The sequence below is a fragment of the Papilio machaon genome, chromosome 4 (genome assembly GCF_912999745.1).
Source record: "Papilio machaon chromosome 4, ilPapMach1.1, whole genome shotgun sequence".
Taxonomy (NCBI): domain Eukaryota; kingdom Metazoa; phylum Arthropoda; class Insecta; order Lepidoptera; family Papilionidae; genus Papilio; species Papilio machaon.
Window position 1 is genome coordinate 2,148,344 of NC_059989.1, and position 21,426 is coordinate 2,169,769.

At 38.7% G+C, this 21,426-nt stretch overlaps 1 protein-coding gene across 1 annotated transcript in view; it reads left to right on the forward strand.

Moving 5' to 3' along the window:
- The window catches only part of LOC106718393 (rho GTPase-activating protein 21), a 66,544-nt gene extending 48,282 nt beyond the window's left edge, over positions 1 to 18,262 (forward strand). The window contains exons 15-23 of the mRNA XM_045686812.1: positions 13,593 to 13,748; positions 13,952 to 14,171; positions 15,040 to 15,257; positions 15,420 to 15,627; positions 15,722 to 15,981; positions 16,078 to 16,189; positions 16,300 to 16,513; positions 16,618 to 16,673; positions 17,289 to 18,262. Of these exons, the coding sequence (XP_045542768.1) occupies positions 13,593 to 13,748; positions 13,952 to 14,171; positions 15,040 to 15,257; positions 15,420 to 15,627; positions 15,722 to 15,981; positions 16,078 to 16,189; positions 16,300 to 16,513; positions 16,618 to 16,673; positions 17,289 to 18,262 (2,418 nt within the window). The remainder of the gene's footprint in view (positions 1 to 13,592; positions 13,749 to 13,951; positions 14,172 to 15,039; positions 15,258 to 15,419; positions 15,628 to 15,721; positions 15,982 to 16,077; positions 16,190 to 16,299; positions 16,514 to 16,617; positions 16,674 to 17,288) is intronic.
- The last annotated feature ends 3,164 nt before the right edge of the window (positions 18,263 to 21,426 follow it).

Here is a 21,426-nt window from a genome sequence, read left to right on the forward strand (position 1 = left end):
ACATAGCTTCGCCACGGGGACGCCATATTTTTATTAATCGCCTCAGCCAATTGTTTGAGGATGTGACGCCATGGCAGCGGCGGCGCGTGCGGCGTGACCCACCTGCAAATCGATCACAGCACACGCAATACCACTTCATCCTTGAAATGTTTGGAGTAGAAACCTTATTATTATATGATGCGCAAAACCTTTTGCCGTCTAGTCACGGTTTATGTATTACGAAATATAATTGCGCTTGGCTGAACTTTATAAATTTTATAGTGTTCAAATTCGAAAATGAAAATTATATTTACCTAAAGACTTTTACAGTTAGAGTAATACAATAACAATACTAAGCAATATACTAAGCGTATAGTAGTGTATATATGTCCCACTTAAAAACATAGAATATTACTTGTTCAGCAACTTTTTTAACAACCTTAAGTTAACTTAAAAGGAAAATACCGACAATGTACTTTTCAGATGTAATTCATAGCTGGATATATTCTACATTGCCCTATAATGTAAATAAAGTATCATGCCAGATGTCCTAAATCCACCACACGACAATGAAAACCGTGATAAACGACAGTGTAGCATAAAGGATGGTGTGCCGCATGAGGTCGTGACCCAAGTCTCGCGCCTTAGCTTCTATGTAAGATCCTTTTTCCACTATCGCGACTTTCATTTCTGCAAGCTGCGTATGAACTATTTCCAGTAGCACGGCCGTAACTTTCATAGAAGTATATCAGTCGCGTGCAGCCAATATAGCGTCGCTAGTCTCTCAATGGAAAAGGGCTCTAACAACTCTCGTTCACGTTTGACATCTCGCCGCTTTTGACCTACTTTATGATTTATGCCGAACTGTTTCTATGTTTACTGAGAGCATGTGCATGGATTACGATTCTTCATTTTGCAAAAGGCTTTACTTATTTGCATACACACAAATGCTTACAACCATGTACATTTTAAAGTTGTAGTTAAACAAACAAACCAACTTCCTATAGAGTTAATACTCTTAACAATAATAAATGGAAACTTTTTAGTTGCACTTCCAAGATGCGTAAGAACATCGTTTAAAAAGACATTAAAAATCAATAAAACACAAGTCACAATTACTCTTTCGCAGGCATTATGAAATTAAATGAAACTCTCGGAATGCTAGTACTTGTATATGATGATAATCTTTCTGTCAGGTTATCATTTACCCACATTAATGCCAGTTTCACACGGTATTCAAACGCTAAACACTATGGTAGTACTGCACTCATTGTACTGCCTCTCTATTCAATATACCTGTATGAAACTAGTATTAAGTTTAAGAAGGCGTGCCTAGGTAAATATCATAGGCAAACTATGTGAATTTAATTTACCTTGAACTTCGTCGTTGCAAGCCCACGTCTATTATTTTTTACGTTTTTAAACTGACGACCAGTATCTGTATCTAAGAGTAATAACTCAATATATTCTTATTACTTTACATTGCTATGCTATCGTCACCTTCAATCGCAAAAAGGGTAAGATGGGGTTAAATGAACCAGCGCATTTGTTATCCCAGGTGGCTACAAGTCAGCTTTTTATCGACACAGTTACCTTCATAAAATATATTCGCGTTTTGTTTTAATTGACACATCTCGTTCGTCGGATCATTCAAGTAGTGCAATACATTTCTAATGTAGACATGTTGAATTGTCAGCTTCTGTATTTTTTCACCTGTTTCAAGTGTTTTTAAACTCCTAGTGCTAAACTATAATTAAAACTTCTGTTTTATCATCTCTTTGTAAGCCGATGTACATTAATTTCAAACACAGGCGTTCAGGCGAAATTTAAAAATTGTTTCGCAACGCTGTGGCGCCAGCTATCGTAAACACAACGTCACATACCTAATTTAATAGGCGATCCTTTGGCAGCCCACTAAGTGTTTCTTAATACAAAAAATACCTTGGTGTCACGAAGCATAGATTATGTTGAGTTACGTACTCGCCATTGGCCTAATAGACGATATTACGAATTACATAATCGTCGTTAACATGTTTGCGGTGGCGAAATCTACATTTCAAGGACGCGAAATTACTGAATGAATTTCGTTAATAGCCACTAAAAACTCAAATTTATTATCGAGTTCGAAAGAAAGATTTACTGAGACATAAAATCGAATATATCTTTTCAGATGAGCAACCTATTTTATCGTAGATTGTTATGAAATTGTAGATTATGTTTTCACTTTACGATTTTTCTTCTTCAATAATTTATCATTAGTTCACTTCTGTCAGTTCGCTGTATGATATCAAATGAATACTTTGTCGTACGTGACAGGAGCAATTGCGTTCACATTAGAATTGCAGTCACGTACCGAGACGTTGCGTTGCGCCGCAAACCGCTGCCACACCGAGCCTCACTGTCTGTGCCTAGTACCTAAGCTATACTTATGCTTTGCCTGCCTACACGGGAGTTCACCTTATTAGCTGAGGAACTTGTATTCCTGCATTCTGAGACAGATGTTACGTCGACGTAGAATAAATATAAATTTTAAATTTAATTGACTGTTATAAGATAATCAACAAAAATATTTAATATAACAAATGAAGTTCTCCTAGTTACGAAGTTCAAATCTAGAAAATATTACACTCGTTATGTTATCTCTAAATCTTGAAGTTTACGAAAAATTTGTGTTTTAATGTTGCTTGTCCAGTACAAGTACTTTCTTTAATTTCACAATGTAGGTAGATCGATCGTGCATGTATAAATTGATAATTAAAGCAAGATGTAGGCCACAAACAAAAACCCATTAGACCCCTCGACCCCAGCAGCTACACGTGTGGGCCACCGATTTGTGTTAATTGACCTCAGATATCGAATTTATCTAGAGAGCTTAGAAATTTTTGATTATTCTCACAATTCTATCGCCATTGAAGAATATTCCATTAACTGCTTTCACATTATCGAGAAATATTCGTAAAACTTTAACGTTTGCGATAACCATTTGTTTTGGAGATAACTTTACCGAGAATGAAATGAAAAATTATTATATCCACTAATCCTAGACGAAAGGAAACCCCGTAGAAAAAAACTAAAAGAAAAACAAAAAACCTACGGCTATAAAAAAATCGAAATATAATCTGTAATATATGACATGTGTAAATATTGTTGACTTGTTATTATCTATTCTATAATCCTGTCCACTTAACTCAGCACAGCCATGCTAACGAACCACATGTGTTCGTTGGAGCGCATGCCCGCATTGAAAGCGCACTCATATCTTTACGTATAGACATCCTATTACGCTTTCAGTAATTGACGTGCAGTCGGTACGCACACTGCAACACGTAATTACATCGGAACAACGGAGCCACTCAGCATTCCGCAGTATATGTACAACGTAAATAAGGTTTATAAGGATCGGGACACACCGAGACTAATCATTTTTGTTTTATGTCAATCATAGACTAAACATGAAATTTTGTCGTATACGTAATTCAAACAGGGAAAAATAATAAAAGGCGTTGATTAAAATAAAATTTCCCGTTACTTGAACATCTTTAAATTGTGGTAGAAAAATAAAACTTACACACATTTCCCCTAAATAAATCTCGGCACATACACAGTCAGATAATCCGCGTGAAAAACATATTCTCGGAATGAAATATTTATTTGAATAAATTTTTCCTTGTGATATTTTTATGAAAGAAAATATATGTGATTGTTGTGTTAGGATATTAATGTGAATGATGATTACACGGAGGCGATGTCGTCGGTATCGCCAGACCGAGTGTCTCGGCCGCTACCCGACCCGTCTGGCTTTAGATACTGTTTGCACTCGTGCACATGTTGTGTTGCAACATACTGTATAACAGTATAAGAATTTGCTCGCTTCAATTATTTTATAAGTTTATTAAAGGAAGACTAAGATTGTTTTGGTAGTACTAGTAATTATATTAATAAACTATTAAGTACTAGTAATTATATTAATAACGTAGGTATTAGTTGCTCATAAAACGACTCGAACAATACTTATTTATATAGTTAAAAGTCAAAATATTAATAGACCAAACAAACATAACAAATAAAATAAATTGTAATAACATGTAACATGAGTTAACACGTCACGTCATTATGCAAATTGTCAAAAAGAAGCGTCAGCATACCCTCAAAAATAAGTGCGTGAAAGTTGTTGACATTGAAAACAGTATGAGATGTGCGGAAGACGCGAACTCCTTCACATGAGGGCGCAGAACAGTGAGGCAAAACGGTAGGACAGTACAGTACTGCTGTATTTTTGAACGCGCAATGCAAAAACAGAATAGTTTTGACACAAAGTATACCTTCAAACATTAGCAGTTCTGCATTGTCTGCTGCCCTACCTCACTGTTCTGACCTTGTGGAAAACTAGCATAACGACAGCTGCGTCTCTATCCCGCAATCGGCAATACGCAATGCGCATACGCACTCGATGCCCGCTGCGCCTTGCCGGGGTGAGTGACCGCACTGCGTAGACAACTTACGCGAATCTAGCATTGCTGTGAGTAACACATGCAAATGTTAGATGCGGGTGATTGCAATTGAGTGCATAGATTAAAAAAAATTAACGAATGTTTTGTTACACCTGTTAATTAAACAATAATCAATGGTTACTAGACTTAAAAATTATTAACAAGTTACATCGAGAACTTAAAAATCTTATAGCCGTAAAAATACAGTGTATTTTCTTGTCCCATTGTGTTTTCTTCCATCATGCATGAACATAAAAACTAATGTAAATCAGCCATATTTTCATCGAGGCCGAAGCAACTTCCCTTTGTTTGTACTATTTATGTCTACATTGTACACGCAAACACAAACGCCAAAAGAAAGGTCGGCACTGGAAATATATTTTGCAACATAACTATTGTTATTATAACATTCATCAAAAACAAATAGTTACTCAATATATTTCATAACGCAACAGTTTATATGGCAATGCAATACAGATCATCGACAACTTCGATAATAGTTGTTACCAAATAAGATAGATTAACGTTAGTCATCAGATTAGTCGACTTTTACTTTCGCCGGCGCAACTGAGATCTAAAACAATCGCGCCCACGTCTAGTCTCTTCAGTTTGAATTTATTTCCGCGTCGGATTCGCTCAATAGGCGAGTGGGTTGGCGGTCGTTTGCCAATTATTATGGTTTACTTTCTATGGCTAATTGCATATTTATATTTAATGAAAGCGTCCGAAGGTTCCGTGATTCATGCCAGTATCAGTGACGCCACTCGGAACTCGATATCGATTTTGTTGACGATTTTCATGCGCACACGATCGCGCAAAGCCAATAGGTTATCGTGTTACAGCGCTGTCCAATGCAATTGTTAAATAAATCGATTCATTCATATTGCGGATATGTGACAATCAATAAAAATAAGTCAATTGTTCTATGGCTTTACAAAATGATTAACTACTGCTATAAAGCTTGACCTTAATCGTATTAGTGTAAACAGACCTTTCCATTGATGTTCGCTTGCTCGCTGAATGTTACCTAATTAGTACCTAGGTACATTAAAGGCTGTGCGTAGTGCGTGGTTACGGCGGTCAGCGGCCGATGAGGCGTACTCCGTCTGCAACGGCCAGTCTCCCTCGCTTGAAAACAACTGCTCATTTCGTGTTCAATAGGATTATTTCGCTTTGCTAAATCGTCTATTTAAATTTTATACACAGACTCAACAAAATAAGCTTTGTCAACATTACATATATCTCACTTCATAAAATATAGTAACTAAAATACATTATCATATTCTTTTTATATGAAATATGAGTTACAGTTAATCAATCGTTTAAAAATTCTAAATTTACTTCTTCCATATTTTATACATGGAAAAATAGCTTATAGAGCACTTAAAAATTATGAGCACTACTTGAGTGCCATTGACCAACAAATCGATGATCTAAGTTCCAGTCTTTTAACTAGGGTCTAGGCACCGCGCCAAACTCGATAGCAACCCACTGACCTTATTTAAACTAACTTAAGTGAGTTCTTCGCTTCACATCTCAACAAAATTAATAGCGCATTCGCATTTCTTTCTAAAATTTATTTTTGTATCAAAATCTCATCAAATGTACCGCTATTTATAAATTTCGTTTATAAAGAAACTCAATTCCATTCGAGACAACCTCAAAACACAGTGACGATAGCCGGCGGCTGCTTTTTTTTATCTTTTGCCGATTAAAAAATAAACTCGTCAATTCGATAACATGCTCTTGTTGTTTTATCTACTTACAGTTGTACCACTTAACGGTTAAATAGGTTGTAAACACAAATGTATTAACATTTTGACCCCGATATGTGGTGACGTGGGCACCTGACGTAACACACAGACCTATACGGGATGAGCGCATTACGAGCTTCAACTGAACCCAGTTTTATTATGTTTTATATAAAACAGATACTTGTAGACTCGGACCTAAATAAAGAGGACTGACATGCAAACATAATTAATTATAAAAATCGACCCCGGTCCTACCCCATTATATGTAGGTGATTAATTTATTTTTATGTAAAATTTCACTCAAAAAATTGTCAGTAAAGGCCGCGACAACAAGGAAAACAAACGGAGCCTTTCTTTCGCTTACTCTTTTGACAAAACTTGCTAACAATATTAGTAAAACAAAACTATTAGATTATAACATTTTTCAAACAGGAAACCCAGTCTTATTTACATACTCATCATCCATCATATCAGGTGAGGAGTTACAAAAGCTTACAAAGTCCTTTCTTTTCATAAAAAGATCGAATTCCTTTTTTTTACCTTTCATCAGAGATATTTGTTGCGTGAAAACTTTTACAAACACACGTATTAACACTTTTTTTATTAATACGTATTTTTCTTTATTGTAACTTAGACGGAATTATGTTTACCTAAATTTTTTTATAGTAAAATTAAAAATTTTAAGTAAGAGTTTTTTGCGTATAAGAAAGTCAAACTCAACGTTTAGAAATTATTGTAATTTAAGTCGACTTATTATTAGCCATAATAGTGGTCATAACTTTATTTATCTCTATGGTAATTATAGTTTACATTCGTTGTATAACTTACTTAACGTCTGTGTCATTACACGAAAGGTTTTGTTGTAATTTATAATGTTCCCGTCTATCGCTATACTTTAAAATACCCCTCATTAGACGAATCGAGCTGAAGAAACTTTCTACAAGATTGCGCAAGTATGACTCTGTTATTACCAAATATTACAGCAAAGTTTGCCGGTAATATTGCCAACATAGAGTATTGAATACATAGAGATTTCTAAACAATGAGTCACTAAAAACCTACAACTAAAATATTATACATATTGAACATTTTTTTTAACCCTCTAAAACTAGATTTATATTTTTAAGTGGAAATCCACGGTTATAATAAGGATAAAACGTTTTTGCTCATAACATTTTGTATGGGATGAAGAACGCATAGTGGAACGTTTCGTAACTTAAGCCTATGGTCTACTCAACTAATACAGGTTAGTGTTGATGATTCATTTGTAGTAAAATTAACAAAAGAGTCTGTAAACATTGCGATCTGTAATCAGAAGCACTTAACTATAAAATCGTCTGAGACGTCGAAGTTGAGTCATCGCAAACAGTCCGTTGTTTATTCGTCACTTGGTTACGACGGAGCTCTCAATCAAGAAAACGACGTTATTTTCAAGTATCTACCGTAACTGTTATATAAAACAAATAGACATATGAAGATTGGTACATAATAGTTTGTTACGTAATATCTTAAATACATACATAAAAATAAACTTATTACTTTGATGAGGTCTTCAGAGGTTAAGCAACCTTTTCCTTTCCAATTTAAACAAATAATAATTGTCACTTAACGTAGATTTCTATTGCCAAACAATCGATACATGGTTCTGGTCTTGTCTATACTCAAAATTAACAAGACAACATCTTCACTTTACAAGTTATAATTCAGTTGTCCAACCAGATATTATTTACATTTTCCCTGAAATATTCCTCTATGAAGGAAAATCAACATTTGCATTAAAATTTTGCCAAGATTCACCGAACTCGTTCCTGACAGGAAATATTAACTCATGTCAACAAATTCTTTACAATAAAATTATTAAAATGAAACCTTAAACAATATTTGCATCAAATAATATTTGAATTTTATATTTTCGGTAGAATTCGGTTTTACCTAAAAATATTTCAACGATAAGGTGAACAATTCGCAGAATAGTACTTAAGAAAAATTTAAATTTTCGTTGAATTTTTTGTGTAATTTTATTAAACAATAGTACGTGCCTCTAAGATAAGATAGTATTGTCTAGCTAGCTTTTTGATCACAGTAACAAAAACTAGTTAAATGAGTCACGCGCGGTTTTAGGCAGCGTTTTTGAAGTTATGCCTCGATGACACATTGTCGTAAAAAATGATTTCGTCATTTCCTTTCAAATTAAATCGACAAATCACCGACCTCTACGCAAGATCACAGTTTCGCATAACATACAATGCATTAAGTACAGTCACAGAATAAAGAAAGAAATAAACAGAAATAACATCTAGTCGTATGTCAAATTTTGTGATATTATTAACAGCTTTCCAGTGAATGAGTTGAGAATTAGTGGTTTCCAGTGACGACAAATGTATGCTAACCGTATAAAAATCGTACTAAATAAATTCCTACACATATTCAAGATAGAACTTCGTAGTATGACAAGGTTTCAAATAGAAGTAAAAGTATGACGAATTGTGATTACTCGATAAGTGCGTTAGCGAATCAAATTTTATAACATCCGCAAAGCCTATAGTCGATTGTGCGATCACGATAAGGACAAATCAGTAACCACATCAAATTACCTGAATTTATTTACAACTCTTTATCTTGATTGTCTAACTCAAAGACTTACGTACTTATGGTGTTTCAAAGCGATAAAGATTTAATTAAACGGTCGAAACGTATTTCAATAAATCGATAGTCATTCCAACTTCGGAGAAATAACTTGAACGACGAATAAAAATTAAAAGTTAAAAGAAAAGAGACAAATCAGTGTTCTAGTTGTCCCCATTGTGGAGAGCAAGTCGTCCGGAAAAGACTATCAATTTCAGAACCGTGAAAACGTCGCTTTGGCAGACGGCGCGGAGTCTGCGGCACTTTCTCTGCGCAAGCGCAGAGCGACGCACGCACGGCTCCCGCCCCCCGCGACCGCCGCATCCTCTCTTCCGAAACATTTATTTCGCTCCTATCTCTCATACATCACGGACGTCTTTATTTATACATTCGACAGACAAATTTAAAACAAGTGACATACATAAAGTGTAAAGCGTACTGTGATCATACATTTTATCGATGGCCAGGATTGGCGATATGTTATCAGGTCGTTGTTTCTACTGGATTTATGTGATAATTAACAGTTTAGTGATAACAATAATAGTGCGGGATAACTAGTTATTGTAAACAATTGCAATTGCTATTGTGTGGTGTGAGAGCTGATGCCGAGCATTGACAATGACCACGAGACGTCATCGCATTCGGTTTTGACGGCAATGGACTCCGGCCAAGCAATGACTCTCTGGTACACAGATATATTGGTGAGTTTACCGCTGTCGTATTTAATTTCCTAAAGATTTTTATTCTCACGAATGTTTATTACTGCCGGACACGATACTGTCTTCGAATATATCTTACCCATTTTACTAGGCTGCATATATAGAGCAACACATATAAATTATTTTTATATTAGTTAATTCGTACACACAAAAAAAATAATACAAAAATATTTACGGTATATTTGCACTTTAGAGATAGTATATCAGGTTAGAAAACGGTTCCTAAATTATAAAGCTTTAAAAAAAAGAAAATAAAACTGACCTTTACTGAAGGATTTTATATGAGTGATGTGTTTGAGGGCAGACGACAAGCTATGACAACATAATGAGCTTCTGACACTTGAAATGAAAAAATAAATAAATGAACATTCCAAATGCTGTTAATCTTCCATCAAGTCGTTCAGTTCCAATGCCAGCCGTCTATTGTGAAAGGGTCTTTATGCTCCCGCCGTCGGACAGGGTTTCATGGATTTAACTCGTCTTTGTACCTTGACTTAGATTAAGTGACATTTGCCGGTCTCTACCAAGGCCCATCTACACGTAAAGATCTTTGTGTTAATTTCTGACATCTTCATAATGTTACTACTGCACTGTATTGCATCTCGATTTTGAACACGTGAAAATAATATTTTTATACAATATCAGGTGTATTAAATGCGTGGCTTGCAATCAATGGTGTCAATTACCGTACACGCATGCTTCGCGATGAGCGTCACCGAATTCTTTTGTATCAAATCTTTTTCCAACTGCACTAAAATATAATTACGGTCGTTACTAACTTGTGTCCTTTCTCGTATCATTGCTTAAATAATTCTTCCCGTTTAGAAAGTGACTGTTTTTGTCGAGTAGGTTATGTTTAGCTTCTTTTCGCCACTTATGTTGTACACATTATTAATTATTAATATTATAAATAAGTTTAAGCCTATTAATATAGTGAAATCAATAAAACTATTGTTATCGTGTTACTCGAATGTGTGTTAATTGAAACATCCGTCTGTACTTAAAATCAAAAGTAATTTCTCATGTATTCGTTGGACAAAACGTTTTTAAGGAATGTGTGTCAGATGGAATATACCGATTCTTATCTGAAGCTGGTAATTTTCGAGGCTATTTGAAAGCACGTCTGTTTTCTCACATTATCAAACCTGCATAGCGAGATGTTATCGACTCACGAGAAGTAAATAACTACCAAAAGCACACGCGCGACTTTAATTTCTAAAACTCAACTTCGAGGCCCGAAATCGGTAACTGTATCACCGGGTCACTTTCCATGTGCTTCGATACATGTTAGAGAAAATGAATATTCATCGGACGTGATAAAATTTGTACAACGGATTCTTTAACAACATGATCTATTGCTTCGATTCGTCTTTTATAAAATCACGTTTTGATCTACTTACATAGATTAACTAAATAATAAAAGCAACATTGCATGTTTTGTTTTGTTTTACCTATGTATTTTTACGTATTAAAATATTGCAGTTTTGTCGTTGTTAGAGCTGTTAATCAAATTCTATCTGTAGTAGGAACTACATTTCAAACAATATTATTGGCCTTGCTTTGTTGATGTACTGGATGTAATTTTTTTAGTTAATACGCTGTTGGTTTTCTTCTTTAATAAATAAATAAAATCATGTTAGTTATATGAATGATGTTCAATTTGTTTTAATGTTTACAGAAATTAAATTATCTTGTTGATGATGAATACTATCTTAAATAAATATAAATAGGACATATCCAAATGAATTGATAAAAAAAAATCAAAAAGGTAAAATTGATGAAATCACCAAGTCGATGTATTGCAATTGAGGTGGCACGTCGGACAGAAGAGTGCTCTTGTTCCCAACGTGCCAAATCACACGGGCGTAACATCTAATCACGCTGAACTGTAAAGCCTACACAAGCCATCAATTCAACTTGTACAAGACGTAGGCGGCAATTACATCTTCTAGCAGGATGTTATAATTCTCGTAAATGGTTCAAGTACTTTAAAAGTGTTACATTTTAAATTCTTTGATCGCACTTCTTTTGAGTTTGAAAACAAAATAGACTTAAGTAACTGACATTTAAGCTTTAGGCGACCCGAAATCAATCTTTGTGAACTGAAAACCACACTTCATGCAAATACGACCTTCGACACTTTACCATCCTAAAACAACTTTCACCATCTATTTTTCATTGTCTTCAGCCATGAAATTCAAACTGAAGTCTGTTTTCACAAGAATTAATTAAAAACAAAACATATTGTTTTAATGCAAAATATATGTTGTTGAATGTGATCCCCGTGCATCTAAATAACTTCCTACCGTTCTAACGAGTTCATCGGTTCATCTGAAAGAAAGATAAATACACACAACATAAAAAAAAACAATCATAACGTGATGTGTAAAGTAATTAAAAATTCCATTTCCCTTTCAATAATGGATTAAAACATGAGTCAGTGATACTAAATAAATTAAAATAATAATTAAGCTGAATCTCATAAACTGCTTTCTCCTTTTTCAATCATCGATAAACTGAGTTAACAATATACTGTCGAAAATGGTAGACTTAAGTCGCATTGGATTAATTCATGTAAAACTTTAAAGTATAGTAAATTGGTTTAGTTTTAATAAAAGTTTTATTTGTATTTAACAGTTGATCAAACATGACAAGGTGACCTAAAATCGTGCCTGAAGTAAAATAATTTTATATGTTTTTTCTTTTATCTAATAATTTTTACTTCCAACACAAATTGAACCAAATAGATTGAAGTCTCTTTTGCAGTATTTTTGATGCATTTTTATATGTCAACTTAAATATAAAAGCTATAATATATTTTTTATCATAGTGACACACTTATACCATTCTCTATTTATTCATTGATTAATATATTTTGAGATAATGATGCCGAAGACAGAGGATCTATTATTTTATTTTGGTAAGCTAATGTCCGTAATTAGGGGGTGAAAGCGAGTCGATATTTTTTTATTTCAGTTCCGTGAGCAATTCGGTACGCACGAGCTCTCTAAAGCTAAATGATCATTCTAATTTTGACGAAAGGCGTGAAGTCGATCGTTAATATTGTTTTTAGCACCCGTGAAATCATTCTCGATTTTGCTGATTATGTACTTTTTAAATAAACTTGATCCGATTCTCCGATGATTTCTTTTTTTATAGCTTGTCAACGAAACTTTGCTTAGCGTTAACGGTTAGATGAAAGAATATTTTGAAACAAATTTGTTAGTTTTTAAACATGCTATAGATCTTAAATAATTGATTAACAAATTGTTGTCGTTAGGATATCCGTTAGCAATGTCATCTCTTATACCAATAGTGTAATTATAATCAACGCGTTGGCAAATCAAAGAATTGGCACCGCTTCAAAAAGCGACGAACCTGAAATTCAAAAAAAGAAACAAATTCCGTTCCTAGTAGGTTTTCCAAATACATTTCAAGACAAATATTATTATAAAGAAAATTTGTATTTTATATTTTTGCCGATTAAAACAAACATTTAATACGCAATTACTTTGACAAATATTGTTTTATCGGCAAATGGACTCCATAATCTTACAGTTAAAATAGTAAAATGTACAAATTAAAACAAATAAAACATTTTCCTAGACATAAGCAATATGGCTACCCTAATGGGTTACACGTCCTATCGTAATGTCCGACTCGAACCTCTGAAAAACGCGCTCGAAGATTGATTGTATCTGTTCACATGCCCGCGCTGCGCACCGGCAATTGTTTAGTGACTGCGAAAATAGAAACGACAGAGTAAACACACGTAAAACACAGAATGTACGTTTTAAATTGCAAGTATTTTGCACCTTCGTGTCGGTAATCGCGAGAAAAATCAAATGAATCAATAATCAAACGAAACTACCGTACTCAAAATCATTAATTGTTCACTAAAGGAGTCGCTTGTTGTAGTGTAGCGTGTTTAGTAAATATTTAATTATGTCTTCTTAGTATTAAACTGGATAGTCACGGCAGCGTTTCAATATGTTCTTTGTAGTAATCTAATGGTGTGCCCACAGAGCCCTGGCGGTGCTAGCGGCGCGGTGGCAGCGGAGAGCGGCTCAAGGGACGCGCTGGACGTACGCTACTCGCTGGCCGCGCTCGCAGACGACTATACCAAGCGCAAGCACGTCGTGCGCGTCACCACCGCCGCGGGCGCGGAGCTGCTGCTGCAGGTATGTTCCCACAACCGCACAACCGCAATCTCAAAAATAGTTCTCAGTTTTACTCGTACCTCGTGTTTGTAATGTACTTAAAACTAAATTGTAATTATTTTCATTTATGATGAGGTGGGTTCATGTTGCGGTTTGTGCAAATTTTACATTTGTCAAACTGATTGAAGGAATGTTTTTCTTAAATATCATAAATTTGATTCCAGGCGGATGGTGCAGCCGATGCGCAGCGCTGGTTGGAGGCACTACGAAGGCATTCAGCAGAGCCGCCGCCCGCGGAACCGGCACCCGCCGCACCCGCAGCCGACAACACAACGGAGCCCACCACCACGCCAGCGCCCGCGCCCGCCAGTGCACAACCCGACTGTCCCTCCCCCCTGCCGCCGCAACGCAGCAAGAAAATCACAAGAAATAGATCGCCTACCGGTACGTTCCATGTACCTATTATTTAATATGTTCTCACATTTATATTTACAAACGAATATCATGCATTTAAAACCATTAAATTTGATTTATTAGTATCAAAATAATTTGTATATAAATTTTAAGGCACCAAGGTAAACTTCAATCATCGTTTATTACGGATCCATTAGAGTCCACGAAATGTCACTGATGTATTAGGATAAATTTATTAGTGCAAAGTGTAGCAAGATTGATTTCATCTGGGACATAAAGGTACTATTTGTAAATTAAACATGTACATATCCCTTTTAAAATTGCTCTGATTGGTGTTTTTGTAAATTATTAAAGTTTTAATAGAATAAAGATATAGACAGCAAACGTTTTTGAACTAGGGACGGGATCTGTGATTAGGTATGTTTCTGCACAATAATTGCTAACCATTCGAGTCACGCAACGGCCGGTCAATCTGAGCCGTCAATCTTAATTAATCACCTATTTACCGCACCAGCGCCGACTGCGCGTGCGCTGCGCTGCGACCTGCGCACTAGACGTGCATCGCGCACGCAACCACTTTGTGCGAACATCTCTCATGTTCTATTTATTTAACCTTCTATCCTCGATTCTTTGCAATATTTTCTTTTTCGATCTATTATCCATAATATGTATTTTTATTTATACAACTACTGATACCTACGAAGTGCCAGTTTATAGAGCGAATAATAAACTCGTTGGTACTCTTGAAATTATTTATTTATTCTAGTAAAATACGATAAGATATTGTGTCACACGGTTATATAACCACGGCAATTGATTATCAATAAAATAGAAGTGAAGAAAAAATGTTCTGAACATAATCTAGTAATATATTGTAAAAGAATAATTAAAATTGCAGGCCCGCCGACACCAACTCTGCCGTCGTCGCCCAAGAACAAGACGTGGAAGGGTCGCATGGCGAAGCAGCTGCGGCGCATGCAGGGCGGGGCGGGGGCGGGCGCGGGCGGGGCGCCGGCGGTGACGGGCTGGCTCGGCGCGCCGCTCGAGCGCTGCCCCACCGACCCCGACCACCCCGGCGTGCCGCTCGCCGTCACCCTGCCCGCCACCGCTGTCGAGGTAAACATCCATACATACATACATACATAGATAGATAGATTTTCTCCATTGTCAATGACAATACTTCAGCTAACTTCAGCTTCTGTGTAACCTTCCAATGGTCCGATGCGACACGCGGTCGAGATGCTGCGGGCTGTAGTACAGTTTATCCGGTTTGTGCAGGCGTACGGACTGCGCACAGTGGGCGTGTACCGCGTGCCGGGCAACGCGGGGGGCGTGGCGGCGCTGGCGGCGGCGCTGGACCGCGGCTGCGCGCCCGCCGGCGACCCGCGCTGGGCGGACGTGCACGTCGCCTCCAGCCTGCTCAAGGCGTACCTGCGCCGCCTGCCCGACCCCCTGCTCACCCACCATCTCTACCCCGCATTCATCGGTAAGTACTGCATTCCTAGTTCATCATGATCCAAATCAAAATTTATTTTTAGATAAAACCTAATCTGACAATTGGGTGCTGTGTTACGTTGCAGCGGCGGACCGCAGCCCGGAGCGCGGACGCGAGCTGCGGCGGCTGGTGCACGCGCTGCCGGCGGCGCACTACGCCACGCTGCGGTACCTGGTGCAGCACCTGCGCCGTGTGGCCGCGCACTCCGCCTCCAACAAGATGGAGCCGCGCAACCTCGCCATCGTGTTCGGGCCCACGCTCGTGCGCGCCGCCTCCGACGATATGCTCGCCATGGTCAACGACATGTCCAGCCAGTGCCGCATCATCGAGTCCTTCCTCATACATGTACGTACATCTCGCCTCGCAATCATCGAATCACATTCTATCACCACATATTTAAAGAATTTATAACTGACCATATAATTTGTTGTCGTGTTGCAGTACTCGTGGTACTTCGAAGAGAGTTCGGGCGAGCCGCCGGCCGAGCTGCAGGGCGGGGACGCGCCGCAGCCCAGCCGCGACCTGCTCATACACAACGTCAAGAAGATTGAAGGTACGCACCGACACCACGAAACACCTCACGTCAATATCAAATGTCTCGAATACGATTAAATAAATGAAAAATGAAAAGCATACAAAGCTAATACACTGGTCAATCCTTAGGCAAAGACGTATCGACCCGCGACATCGTGTCGTCGATAATATCAGCGGCGAATCGCAAGATCCAGCGCAAGCCGCGAACCAAACCCGCCGCTGCGGACAAGAAGTGGGCGGGGTCTGACAAGTCTCCGCCCTCCTCGCCGCCGCACCACGCCACCTCGCTCGCGCATTACGACGGCCTGCACCACTCCCACCACTCGCGACACTCCACAGACAAGTCAGTACACAGGACATACTCGTCTTTGTCCTTTTACCAAGATAACATAAATCCTAGACTATTAATGTTGTGGATGACAACTTTATTAATTTTGTCTATTCCAGGATCGAGATAGAGTCGGGTGGCGCGCGACACACGCTCAACACCTTCTCCATCGACGGTAAGTGCCAACCCTCGAGCCCCCACTCCCGCCTCTAGCTTACTACTCGAGCGAGCATTCCGAACGTATCTTGATCATTTGTAAAGCTTATTTATTATTTGAATTTTTTATGTGATTTTATGCTACTTAATGTACAATAAACGTGTCTACTATTTCCATTAGGTGTCCAGTACTGACGTCAGAGAGTAGACACAGCAATCTCTTTGTATTGTCCACGTGAAAGGTATAGGATTGTGAGCGTGCGTGTTGCAAGTGTGTGCGTGTACCGGAGCAAGGCCGTTAACACGGGGCCGGGTTGTTTGCGCCCCGAGCTACGCCGGACCGCGGCCTCTTCTTTGTCCGGGACGTTTATATGTGCACGGGCGCAAGCAAACTAATCGCTCCTATCGAACTAACGCTTCGCGCCGCGGCCGCTGACAGCACGGCTTTCGCTCGTGCATCTCATAGAATAGGTCTCGTCGGCCATCGCAGCATCCTCCTGTACATAATTCATACCATTCATTAATCAACGACTGACTCGTCACGCACGTAACCGCGCGAACTCTCTCTAACACGCTTATCTATGTGTCCCGACTTCCATTTCGACCCTTCCGCTGACGTTGATTTTTGTCGTAGGACCCGGAGATCTGGTGTCCTCTCTGACGAGCACGTTCGACCAGAAGCTGCGCACCCTCAACAACTCGTCGCCGCTCGACGACGGCAGCATCCCGTACGCGGACGAGTGTCAGGACGACGCCGAGGGCGAGGACAAGTCCAGCGACAGCTCGCCATCGCTGGGCCGTGAGCGCGCCTCGCCCGCGCCCTCGCCCGCCGCCTCGCCCGCGGCGCGCGCGCACGAGCTGAAGGCCGCCTGGCTGGCGCGCGACCTGCGCCACTCCTCCTCCAGCAGCAACGAGGACGAGGCGCGTCACTGGCCGCGCCGCGACCGCAGCGAGAAGCCGCTCGACAACGACGACTCCGAGAAGGAGAACTGCCTCGGCCCGCGTCGCCCGCTCGACGACGACAAGGACGTGGACACGCGCTCGCAGGCCTCCAGCGCCGACACCGCGCCCGACAACGACAAGCGCCTGCCGTACTACGCGCCCATCCGCCTCGCCAACACCGACAGCGGGAAGCGAAACAGCGCCGCGCTGGCGCTCGACGGCGAGGCGACGACAGCTCCGGACGGCGACGACGAGTGTGCCAAACTGAAGCGCTCCGAGTCCCTCAGCCGCGAGCAGGAGCGCGGCGAGGCGCGGGTGCTGCGCTCCGAGAGCCTCAACTGCCGCGCCGACCGGCTGCAGCGGTCCGACTCGCTGAGCAAGGCCGACCGCCCCAGCAAGCTGGAGAAGTGCGAGTGGAACGTGGCGCGGCGGCGCGAGGCCGGCGCCTGGCGCTCCACCAAGCTCAAGCGGAAGAACGGCATGCCCGAGCGCGGCATCAAGCGGCGCCACACGGTCGGCGGCACCAAGGACTTCGACAAGGACGGCTGGGGGGCGCGCCACACGCGCACCTCCTCCCCCGACCTCAGCGCGCCCGCACCCTCGCCCGCGCCCTGGCCCGCCGCGCTCGTGCCGCCGCCGCGTCCGCCGCTCGAGTCGCACGTCTGACGCGCTCGCCGCACGCCCTGACACGCGCCCGCGCCCGCGCCCGCTCCCGCTCCCGCTCGTACCACGCGCGTCCTCCTCGCGCTGCTCGATTGGATCTCGTGGCCCAAGGCCTGAAGCGCAACATTATTTGTGAAACCTTATCCCTGTGGGTGTCTGTGAACCGTTCGGTGCTGTTTTATTCTTATACATTATTTTGCTAACACGACTCGAACACAACCTCTAATGAATTTTAACCGACTAACGAAAATAATCTATGTAACAATTTATATCTGAAGTGATGCAAGTCTGACCTGAGCCTGGTCACGACCTGCGACGGCTCGAAGCTTTCATTCTGAGAGAGGCTATTTATTTTGATACGATTCAACTGACTGAATAGAATTAGGTCACAACTATCTAACTGTTGTTTATATATTTAAATACATAATTACATCGATCATAATACTCAACAAACGCCTGAAGCTGGATAAATTCGAAAATCCATTCATTATCACGTATATATAATTTTCTTTAATCGATTCACATTTAACCTAGCTGTATGAACTGATCTTATTACCTGACAAAAATAATTCAATTACGAAGTGCAATAATTTTAACAATACACTTTGAAGAAAATTAAAAAATATTACTTCATTAAACAGAGGATCGATGACGAAAGCGTTATTGAACTAAGCTCACTAAATAATGCCAAAGAATGTTGATGGGAACGAGGTTTGAGATGTTGAGAGTTTTCGCGGAACGTACGAGTGCGGAGGGACGACTAGATGAAGAGAATGCGAGGCTTGTTGTACACGGACAAGACGTTGCAACAAAACAAGCGGATACATATAAAATAGTATAATTGTACGGTGCGTACAACGCCAGTTCCACGAATCTACATGAATGCGATGTAGTACAACTCCCTTTGTAGGTTCTTTAAACTACTTTTTACGGAGTTAATGTGGAACTTATGACTCGTTAAGTGCAAAACAGCATAATATTATTAAAAAAATAGTGCTAATAGAATATATAGTGCGAGGATAAACTTAAGAACCGAGCAGCTACTTGCTATCGTACAGCAATCGTTATGCAACACCGAAATAATTTTAGTGTGTTCGTAGAAATATTATAAAGCGACTCATTGAAATATAAGAAAGGTTTAATTAAACATAAGATGCTATTTATGAAATATAACCCATTGGTAAATCACTCGGATTGCCTTTAGAATTAGAAAGTTTAAATTCTTGCACAATTTTAATGATTTTCGATTATTGTACGAAGCGAAGTTACCTTCTGTTGTCATGTTCGGTGTGAAATGAAAGTATGAGATATCTGTGGATATATAATAAATATATAAGAAACATAAATGTACATTAATATTAAACTATTAAATATATGTCGCGTGTGATGAGTCAATTGTAGATAAAGCAATAACGCTGATGTAAACGAGTCGCGGCGGCAAACAACACATAGTGATAATAACTCGAGTGATTCTTTAGTTTTGTATAAATTGTACATTGCTTTTATTTTTAATTTATATTAAATTTGTTATCGTAGCTTTGTTGAATGCAATTATTTTTTATTGTTTTGTTTATCAAAGAAAAGTATTTTAGGCTAAAATTCAATTGTTATTTATTTTACGAAAGATGTAAAACGTGATTTGGCGCAGTTTATGTTCGTGCTAATAATTTTTAAACTGTATCTTGTAAATATTTATTTCGTCTGCAAAATGATGTTTTAGACTTTCGTTCATTGACTTTTTATTGAAAATTTTATACCATCTTTATGTTAAGACGATCTCAAGTTTGTTGAATGTTTGCAAAGCGTTCCTTTTAAAGTTTTATTTGTAAATATATCATTTAATGTAGGAACAGTGAATTTACTAATTTTACTCGAAGGTATTGTACGTAGGCGATAGGCGGTAGGCGATAGGAGATAGGCGGTGGGCGAGTGCGAGCAATTCAAAGTATAAAAGACAGGTGTGTTGGCGCGGCCGACACTCGCCCGCCTGTTTCAAACAGATTTGTATTCAAATGTTCTTGTTCTTCGTGTAATCAGCTATTCAAATGAAATAGATATGCAAATATGGTTTGAACCAGATTTTCAATACTTGTCATTGTGTATATTTTGGTGAAACGAAAATAAAATTTGAATCAATTTAAAACATTTTTTTTATGGCCCCAATCGTCCACATTCTACGTATTGTTTGGTCGTTTATAAGTAGAATATTAAATGTATTTGAAAAATAATAATATATATCAATAAATAATATTTTTAATTATTTCACACAAAGCTCATCAACAAGCGATCTATCACAATTGTCATTCCCACAAACAATTGAAACATAAAATAATAAATTCGATAAAAGTGACAATACTAAGATCATTGTACAATCAGCTTCGTTCCCGGTTATAAAGAATTCCTTGCACTTAACAAACTTTAAACCTTAGTTGAATTAAAATTTTAATGCTATGGATGTAAGATCAAGTAAAAAATACCTATTGATCTGTGAAATACGCTATTCGACATTAGTCTCTTTTGAAAAAGGGATAGTAATATGTGTAAATCCAATTGTCACAGTTTTTCCAATCTTTATCAATTTTAAGATATCTTCAACACCGCGAGCGAAGCTAACTGTACCTCTCGGTTGATTATGGCTAAATCAAACAAAAACATTATGCAAACCTTAACTTGCCTTGTCAATCTTATCTAGCACACATTTGAACTTTTCAGTCGTAACAAACTACGTTACTAACAATTTCAATACCTAAATTGCAATATCTATGAAGGTAGCCTACATATTTAACACTTATGAGCACATAAAAGCTGTCTATTATTTATTAAATAAGTTTCAATCAATTATAAAATAATTTATGAATTTTAAAAATAAAATACATATGAGACCAAAAAGAAGGTACACTTTTGTCTCATGTTTTATTACTTGTAAAAAAAGTACACAAGACAAAAAAGTACATTAAAACGTCAAAATTTATAACAGAAAAAAACCTACAGCAATATCCAAATACAATGTACCAACATTTAAAATACTCTCCAAAAACATCTAAGACGGAATCATTACTATTACTTTAAAACCTATAATCATCTATAATTCACAATAACCTGACAACTACTCATAAAATGCAATATAGTGCAACAAATTTATCTGACCCGGTGAGAGAAGCGTTGTA